The following is a 9,907-nucleotide window of genomic DNA, read 5'->3' as shown; positions in this document are numbered from 1 at the left end:
GGAGGTTAGATAGGCATCTAGCTGGGGTCATCTAGACCCAGAACTCTTTCCTGCCTATGCAGGGGGTCAGACTCGATGATCTCTTGAGGTCCCTTCCGACCCTAACATCTATGAATCTATAGTTGGTCCATGGGCTGTGTATATAGTATAATAGCCTCAGATGTGAAGGTTAGCTGTAATTATAAGCAAGAAAACCTGCCAAATAAGTAGTTGCAGATAATTTGGGGGCAGAACTGGGAGTGGTGGTGGAGCAACAGATGGCCCTGTTTCTCTTATATAATGCAACAAGTACTGCCAGACGTAGTTCTGGGGGAGGCAGACAAACCCTTAGGCTAGGGACAGACATTACACATACAGTGGTTTAAGTGATCAAAAACTGGTTTAAACTTATAACAGAACAGATGTTCAGTGCACATAAACCAGTTTGAAAATGGCTGAAACCGGTTTGAGATAATCAGACTTAACTGATTTGGGTCAAACCAGTTTATGCAATGTCTGTCCCAGACCCCTTGCTGGTTTAAGTTAAACCAGACACCCTCAGCACCCTGGCATGCTCTTGAGCTGGGCAGGGCTCTCTGCTCCACAGCAGGGCTGGCCCCCTCCTCTGCTCTCTAGTTGGAGCAGGGGCAGGGTGTGGCCAGACGCTCACCGGCCATGGCCCCTGAGGGAAATTTCTCCCCCCTGCTGGCAAACCCTGAGGATTACAGCTGCTGTTTGCTAGCCCCAGCTGAACCTCCATGGCTTGCCTGCAAACAGGCAGGGATGGAGTTAATTGCTCCCTCTGTCCCCTCTATCCCCCAGAACCCCCGGGGCTTTGGCTTCAGTCTCTGTTGCCTGTCCCTGAGCCGGAGAGAGGGAAGTTACTGTGAAGGTGGCAAATGTTGGCAAAGACCTGACAATCATCACACATGCTGATTAAGACTTAAGAGAAGTTGCAAACAGCTTCACCAAAGTATTCAGAGCTATATTTACATTATAAAGCCTTTCTGAATGCCTGACTGTAATGACAATTTGCAGAAAAGGACAATTTTCTTGCGATTTCCCAGTTGATCTAATGAAAGGTATCATTTTGAAACCAAGAGTTCTAGTTTTTTGTATGTCTTCTTGTCTCAGACTAACATGGCTACCAAATACACCCCTGACTGTAAGGAGATATAATAGATATCTGATTCACTCAAAGTACCTTATCTGACTGTAAGGAGACACTCTGCCCTCAGGATTAGTAAAACTAATTCTTGTGTTTCTGGTTTACATTTTCAGTTAGACTAAGCTGTGTGTATGCTATGTTTTACTGGGCTGTATCTTAGTTTAGGCAAAGATTTTTGGTAGTTCCTTGTTGTACACTTTGCAAATTGCTATGTTCAATACATACTTGCTTCCGAGAAAGGATGTTTTCCCCATCCCCTGTCTGCTATCTTGGGCTGGTGCCTAGCCATGCCCTGGTTTAACAGAGCATTCCTGTCAAGGTATTAATCACTTTAAGTGTGCAGCTTAGACTAACCTGCAAAGAGTGAATCAATTCAGGCTCGGGCTTTTTGTATGTTTGTCCCTAGCCTTAAAGCTCAGTGGCATTAAGTTATAGAAGCAGGCACCTCACTGTAAGATCTCCTAAAACTCCTAGATTGCCACTAAATATAAAAAATGTGGTTTTAACATCAATATACGTGGTAAAGTCCGAAGAACAAATCAGGATGTACTACAAGAAATCAAATGTTATAGTCTAATTTCAAAAAGATTTTGCAATGCAGACTATTCTTTTAAGTGGACTGGAACAGTAATCAGAGCCTTCTAGCAGCAAAGCTGAGAATTAAACCCTAAAGAATACTGAAGAGAGAGAAAAGACTAAAAATGGATGCATTTTAACTCATAAAGAAACAAAAATGTAAGGAATATGCTCCAAAAGTAAACTCAGTATGAAAAGGAGAATGCTACAGGAAAAGTGGAATAAAATCAAGATGATAGATGACAAGGGTACTGTGACAATGGCAATATTTAAATTCAGTTAAGCCTAACATTGACAACATCTGGACCCAAGTGGCCAAGTGGCAGACCAATTAAGTAGGTTTCTATGGGAGGAATTTGATACCTTTTGATAAAGGTGAAAGAATAATAAGCATTTTTTTGGAGAAAAGCAGAAAAAAAAAACACTGGGCTGGTGGACAGAAGTAATGAACAGTAACCAGCATACATTTTTCAAAAGGAAAAATACTACATACTCATTAGTGCTCTTAAAAAAGTTTCTGGAATCAAGGTTTAATGGCTAAAGACTACCTGTGGAGAACAATTATAAAACATACCAGGCTAAGTAACTCCACTGACATATTTCTGAGCAGGGACCAAGACAACTCTCCTGCTAGGATTACAGACAGGCTCAGGGGACACGATGCCATCCCTATGGTCAGGGACAATCTAGTTAGGGAACTCTTGGAGGGGCTGGACAAGTTTAAATCAGCAGAGCCAGATGCTTTTCACCCAAGGGTAGTGAGGGAATTGGCGGAGGTCATAGCAGGGCCCCTGGCATGACTGTGACTGTATGAGCATTTGTGGTGCTCGGGCCATGTCCCAGAGGACTGGAAAAGGGCCAATGTAGTCCCCATTTACAAGAAGGGGAGAAAGGAGGACCCAGCTAATTATAGGCCAATCAGTCTCACCTCAGTCCCTGGGAAGACCTTTGAGAAAATTATCAAGGAACATATCTGCAGAGACCCAGCATGGGAGGGAATGCTCAGGGGCAGCCAACATGGGTTCATTGCAGGCAGATCCTGCCTGACTAACCTTGTTTCCTTTGACGACCAGGTCACAAAGTCATTGGATGTGGGCGCTGAGGTGGATGTTGTCTACTTGGACTTCAGGAAGGACTTTGACATTGTTTCTCACCCCATTCTCATAAAGAAAACTAGGTGACTGCGGTATTGATGCCTACACAGTCAGATGGGTGGCAAATTGGCTCGATGGTTGCAACCAGAGAGTGGTGGTGGATGGGTCATTTTCAACCTGGAGGGATTTGGGCAGTGGAGTTCCCCAGAGCTCGATCCTCAGGCCCGTGCTATTTAACATCTTTATCAGCGACTTGGAGGTGGACGTGGAAAGCACGCTGTCCAAATTTGCTGATGACACAAAGATGTGGGGAGAAGTGGGCACACTGGAGGGGAGTAACAGAATCCAACTAGATCTAGACAAATTACAGAGGTGGGAGCATGGGAATAGAATGGAATTCAACGCAGACAGGTGCAAGGTGCTGCATCTAGGGAGAAGGAACCTGCAACATATCTATAGGCTGGGGATTACCCTTCTCAACAACACAGTGGCTGAAAGGGATCTTGGAGTCATTGTTGACTCCAGGATGGACATGAGCTGCCAATGCAAGGAAGTGGTCAGTAAGGCTAACCGTACCTTGTTGTGCATCTATCAAGGCATCACAAGCAAGTCCAGGGGGGTGATCCTTCCCCTCTATGTGGCACTGGTCAGGCCACAGTTGGAGTACTGCATCCAGTTCTGGGTGCTGCACTTTAAGAGGGATGGGGCTAACCTTGAGAGGGTCCAGAAGAGGGCCACACGCGTAGTCAGGGGGCAGCAGGTCAGGCCCTACGAAGAGACTGAAGGGCCTGAATTTATTCAGCCTCCACAAGAGAAGACTGAGAGGGGATCTGGTGGCTGTCTATAAACTCACCAGGGGTGACCATCAGGAAATAGGCGAGGCTCTGTTCCCCGGGTACCACTTGGGATAACAAGGAGTAATGGCCACAAGTTGATTGAGAGCAGGTTCAGGCTAGATATCAGGAGGTATTACTTTATGGTTAGGGTTGTCAGGCTCTGGAATGGGCTCCCAAGGGAGGTGGTGCTCTCCTGTACCTTGGGGGTCTTTAAGAGGAGGCTGGATAGATATCTGGCTGGGCTGTTATGACCCCAGCACTCGTTCCTGCCCAGGGCAGGGGGTCAGACTTGATGATCTATTCAGGTCCCTTCCGATGCTAGAAACTATGAAACTATGACATAAACGGAGTTGCATCAGCAGAGAGTTTGGCCCCCCATACTTAACATAGGCAATGGCAAACCAATTTTATCTTGCTTAATACTCCTATTACCATATTTTCTCACACACAAAATGCCCCTGAATAATCCATGCACCTCGTTTTTGGAAGGCAGAATATAGAAAAAAACATTTTTCCAGAGTCATGGCTAACCATGTGAGATAGAGTAAGCCCTTCTGGGTACACAGTGTCCAGATGCCTCATGCTAACTGTCTCCTGGATGCCACACTTCCTGATCACTTTATGTTTCCAGGACAATTTACTCTATGTCACATAAGGTTAGGCCATGATCCTTCCATGGGCAGTAGCAAGACTATATGTAGTTCTTTACTATATGTAGTTCTTCCTGTAAATGAAGCATTGCTTCCACATCACAAATGTCATCAAGATACTACCAGCAGTTCAGTCAACAGCTATGGCTGTGAGAGGGTTAACACAGGACTCTGTCATCTTAGCATCCATTTTGACAGCTGCATGGCATGCACAGTGTCTCCAGGCTTTCTTCTTTTCTAGAGAAGAAAATAGCTTTCCCACTTAAAACATGCACTCTAGTTTTGCAGGGTTGGTGTTGGGGAAAAAGGTGTGTGCTGCATGTGAGAAAATACAGTATTTTAAAACCTTACCTTTATATCCTTGAAGGCCATGCATTCCATCTATGCCAGGGAGACCAGTCTTACCAGGTATACCTTGTACTCCTGGGATACCTAGTTCACCTTTATCACCAGATAGACCTTTCATACCCACTGGGCCAGGAAAACCTTGTTCACCATGATCTCCCCTGGCACCAGGTGACCCTGCAACAGTCATAAAGGGAAAAGAAGCTTAGGTGTTGCAGAAGAGACACGTTCACCAAGCTGATGGACGTTTCCAAGCCCTCACGCCTGAACAGACTTTCAGTCCAGCTGGACCCCATACATTGCTCCAAGCTTTCCTTACTCTTCCCTACTCTGTACTCTGTAGTTCTAGTCTGTAGAAATACAGGGAGCACTGAAGAGTCCAAGAGGATTAATATTAATGAAAAGATAGCAGCCTTGTCCTTCCAGGTACCAATATAACCTCATCACCAGACTTCCTGGTTTTCTCTGATTAAAAAAAATCCCCAACTCTCATGTTAAAAAAAGTAATCCAAAATCCACATTTTCCCATGATTAAAATGAAATGCCTCTAATTCATTCCAGCCAGGAAGAGTACACAACAGCTACAGATGCTTCCTCAGCCTGATGAAGGGTTTTTAAACTCGAAACCTTCCTAAGAAATTTTTTCCCAACTATTTAAGTTGGTCCAATAAAAGATGTCAGATTCACCCAAAGAACCTTGTCTGCCTATGTCCTTAGACCCACACGGCTACAGCCTACAACCTGGTGGTGGAGTGGTGGTGGATGGATCATTTTCGACCTGGAGGGATATGGGCAGTGGAGTCCCCCAGGGCTCAGTCTTTGGGCCCGTACTGTTCAACATCTTTATCAGTGACTTGGACAAGGGGGTGAAAAGCACCTTGTTCAAATTTGTGGACAACACTAAGATGTGGGGAGAGGTGGGCATGGTAGAAGGGAGGGACAGGCTACAACTAGATCTGGACAGGTTATGGGGTGGGTGGATGATAATAGGATGGGATTCAATACTGGTAAGTGAAGGGTATTGCAACTTAATGAAAAGATAGCAGCCTTGTCCTTCCAGGTACCAATATAACCTCATCACCAGACTTCCTGGTTTTCTCTGATTAAAAAAAATCCCCAACTCTCATGTTAAAAAAAGTAATCCAAAATCCACATTTTCCCATGATTAAAATGAAATGCCTCTAATTCATTCCAGCCAGGAAGAGTACACAACAGCTACAGATGCTTCCTCAGCCTGATGAAGGGTTTTTAAACTCGAAACCTTCCTAAGAAATTTTTTCCCAACTATTTAAGTTGGTCCAATAAAAGATGTCAGATTCACCCAAAGAACCTTGTCTGCCTATGTCCTTAGACCCACACGGCTACAGCCTACAACCTGGTGGTGGAGTGGTGGTGGATGGATCATTTTCGACCTGGAGGGATATGGGCAGTGGAGTCCCCCAGGGCTCAGTCTTTGGGCCCGTACTGTTCAACATCTTTATCAGTGACTTGGACAAGGGGGTGAAAAGCACCTTGTTCAAATTTGTGGACAACACTAAGATGTGGGGAGAGGTGGGCATGGTAGAAGGGAGGGACAGGCTACAACTAGATCTGGACAGGTTATGGGGTGGGTGGATGATAATAGGATGGGATTCAATACTGGTAAGTGAAGGGTATTGCAACTAGGGAGGAAGAACCAGCAGCATACCTATAGGCTGGGGAACTCCCTTCTTGTCAGCACAGAGGCAGAAAGGGATCTTGGAGTCATTATTGATTCCAGGATGAACATGGGCTGCCAATGTGAGGACACAGTCAGTAAGGCCAACCGCACCTTGTCATGCATCCACAGATGCATCATGAGCAGGGCCAAGGAGGTGACATTGGTCAGGCTGCTATTGGAGCAGTTGGCATCCAGTTCTGGGCGCCGCACTTCAGAAGGGGTGTGGCCAGCATTGAGAGGGTCCAGAGGAGGGCCACTCGCATGGTCAGGGCGCAGCAGGGCAAGCCCTATGAGGAAAGGCTATGGGACCTGAACCTGTTTAGCTTCCACAAGAGAAGGCTGAGAGGGGATCTGGTGGGCATCTATAAACTTACCAGGGGGGACCAGCGGGGAATGGGAGAGGCCCTGTTCCCCCGAGCACTACCCGAAGTAACTGCCACAAGTTGATTGAGAGTAGGTTCAGGCTAGACATCAGGAGGCACTACTTCAGAGTCAGGGCAGTTAGGATCTGGAACCAACTTCCAAGGGAAGTGGTGCTTGCTCCTACCTTGGGGGTCTTCAAAAGTTTCAAATCTAGTTTCTAGATAATCACCTAGCTGGGGTCATTTGATCCCAGCATTCATTCCTGCCTGTGGCAGGGGGCATATTTGAGGATCTGTTCAGGTCCCTTCCGACCCTAACCACTATGAAACTATGAAACTACATCCCTCTAATACATAGATGTATATATAATGGTGTTTCATTTTGATCATGGAAAAATGTGGATTTTGGGTTACTTTTTTAACCTAAAATTTGAGATTTTTTTCAATCAGAGAAAACCAGGATCCCTGCTCATCACTATGATATGTGCTCCACTCAAGGCTGGCAAAAAGTAGCTCAAGGAACACAACAGAAGGGAGTGTACAGGAAGTGTCTTCCTTACCAATGTGTCCGGTTATACCACCTCTCCCAGCTGGTCCTTGATGTCCTGGAATCCCTGGGAATCCATGTGATCCTGGTTCTCCTGGCAGACCAATCAAACCATGAGGGCCTTGGAGACCTGGCTCACCTTTGGATCCTGGTGAACCTGGGATACCACCAGCTCCTAAAATATTGTAATAATAATAACAACAGTTTCAGCATCTAGAGTATTTTCACAGAGCACTTGTACTAATCAATGTATGTGTGCACTGAATAGAGCTGCACCAGCATTTCAGAGCAATTATTTTTCATCAGAAAATATACTGACTTTGGGAGGATCAAATGAAAATACAGTTCATTAATTGTTCAGTAAATTACATTGAAAATAGGAACATCTTATTTTACACAGGAAAGTTTAGATGGGGAAAACTTATGAGCTATCTCCAATAAATGGGAAATGTCCTGCCTTGGCAGAGTATGGACTCCATGACCTGGGAAGCCTCCCATTTCTGATGTCCAGGATTTTATTATTCTCTATGTCCAATACTTCCGTATTAAAGTCAGATAACTGAATCACAGCAATAACACTCCAGGTCCTTTCTCAAGTAACATCTATGTTTTCAGAAATAGGCCAGTGAGAACTTCTTGATTCATAACATTGTTCAAAGATACTGCAGCCTTGCTGTAGGCCTGGCTGGTAAGATTAATATGCAGTGGGCTTGATTCTGAACATATTGGTTCATTGGAGGACAATATATGTAAGATATTAAAGTTGGTGTGACAGACCCTTAGCAAACACCCTTTTAAAGCCACTTCAATTCACAGGCGGCAAAAATATGGAATTCAGGAAAATTACGCTAATTCCACTTTTCTGTGTGTTCTGGTTCTACAATAAATGTAATTCCTGTGATTTCAGTGCAATTACACTTGCTTTACATTTGGGCAATGGAGAGGAAAAGCAGGATGAAAGGTGCAAGTGTTTTTGTTAGATAAACAAAAGAAAGCAGATTTCTCTTCTGAGGCACTAAAAACTTAAACTGGATGAAAGATATCAAACAACCATAAACAAAAGATTAGGGGAAATGAAGAATAGGAAGAATTAGGGATTGCTTTAAGAAACATTTTAGATTGTAGTGGGCAAAATACGGCCCATGGGCCGGATGTGGCCCGCGAGGCCATTCTACCGGTCCTGCAGGGCCCCTAAAAAATTTAGAAAATTAATATAAATCTGACCTTGGTTCCTGTCAAAAATGACAGGAACCAAGGGCAGTAGGACCCAGGGGAAGCCCGGTGGGCTCCCACAACAGCAGGGACCGCCTAACCTGATCCCCACACAGCAGGGAGAGCTGTCCCAGCAGCTAGGAATGCTGCATCCCAGCCATGTGAGGATCAGGTTGGGAGATGCATCCCTGCCTGGTGGGGATGCTGTCTGGCAGCCATGTGGGGATTGGCTGGGTCCTGATCCACATGTGGCCGGGAGAGACAGCCCTACCTGGCTACCCCTGGTTGCAGTGGGGCAGAGCCTGGCGGGGGGGGGCAGGAGCATCCTTCGTCTCAACAGCCCCCACTGGGAGGAAGTTTAGACCCCTTCCAGGGCACAGTTTACTACATCTTATTTTAATGTGCAGTTACCTTACTGTACATTAATAGCATGTGTAGATGCACCTACTGTTCCATATGCATTTTGTTAGTTTCTTCTGTTTTTATCCAGGACAGTCACTGTTCATGAATGTAATGCCATGAAAGAACATATGGAAAGCAGTGCACAGCACTGCTTTTTCAGCATCTGATGAAAGAAGCTCCATTCCATGAAGTGTTGTGCTATGTATATCTATTTTAGTTAGTCTATCAGGTGCAAATCTACTGCACCATCTACTTAAATTCAGACTAACACAGCTAACTATGCCTCCTACGTATGTATTCCCATTTGGTCCTATGGAAAGGCAGTTGAGGATTTCAGTGGAAATGGTTAAACATTTATATTTCTGACAGAAGATCAAGAAAGGAATTGCTCATACAAAAATTCTTCTATGTCCAATATTTTCCTTGGAGAAATTATGTATGAATTGTGAAACATTGAAAATAGACATGCTGACATGGTTTGCCCTTTGCTGTCATTATTTTCCCTTAATACTGAGGTCTCATATCCATATAAAAAATTGTGCAGAAAGGCATTCTTTTCCTTTTTTGTCCCTTCTTAATCTGAATCTTTTTCTCCCACATATGAAACTTACTTAAAGGCCTTGCTGACTCACCTGAGACAAAGAATAAAGTCTAGTGTTTATAAAAAGGTAACAAATTGCTCTCTTCATTCATTTCCCCACAAAGGCAAATCTGTGCTTCTACTGAAGACATCCCTGCATGTAAAATGCTCTGCAATGTAAAATGGATGGGCCTAGCTTTGTCTCCCCATGTCAGTTACCCCGGAGATCAGTATGTTTTCTATAGTACCCACAGTTGAGCAAAAGAATCCCCCACTTAATTGATTCACTGTGTTATGCACCTGGCTATATATTGAGTAAACGCACAATCATAATGCTACAACTGTTGTCCTTACTCCCTTCTTTACCTCTCACACTTATACATTTAAAAGGGAGCTTTTCATACATTTTCATACATACAAGGAGAATTACTCACTTAAATGTGATTGGCTATCAGCA

General features: G+C 44.5%; 1 protein-coding gene across 2 annotated transcripts in view; it reads right to left on the bottom strand.

The window, feature by feature from the left end:
- The window catches only part of COL4A2 (collagen type IV alpha 2 chain), a 225,864-nt gene that overhangs the window by 29,475 nt on the left and 186,482 nt on the right, over positions 1 to 9,907 (bottom strand). For both annotated transcript variants that reach the window (XR_003092498.1, XM_006017230.1), the window contains exons 29-30: positions 7,270 to 7,431; positions 4,655 to 4,825 (exon numbers count right to left, since the gene is read on the bottom strand). Coding sequence is in view for 1 of the 2 variants with exons in the window: in XM_006017230.1 (XP_006017292.1) it covers positions 4,655 to 4,825; positions 7,270 to 7,431 (333 nt within the window). In the remaining variant the exon portion in view is untranslated. The remainder of the gene's footprint in view (positions 1 to 4,654; positions 4,826 to 7,269; positions 7,432 to 9,907) is intronic.

This window comes from Alligator sinensis, unplaced genomic scaffold (genome assembly GCF_000455745.1).
Source record: "Alligator sinensis unplaced genomic scaffold, ASM45574v1 scaffold288_1, whole genome shotgun sequence".
NCBI lineage: Eukaryota > Metazoa > Chordata > Crocodylia > Alligatoridae > Alligator > Alligator sinensis.
This window is presented reverse-complemented; position numbering and strand designations above follow the sequence as displayed.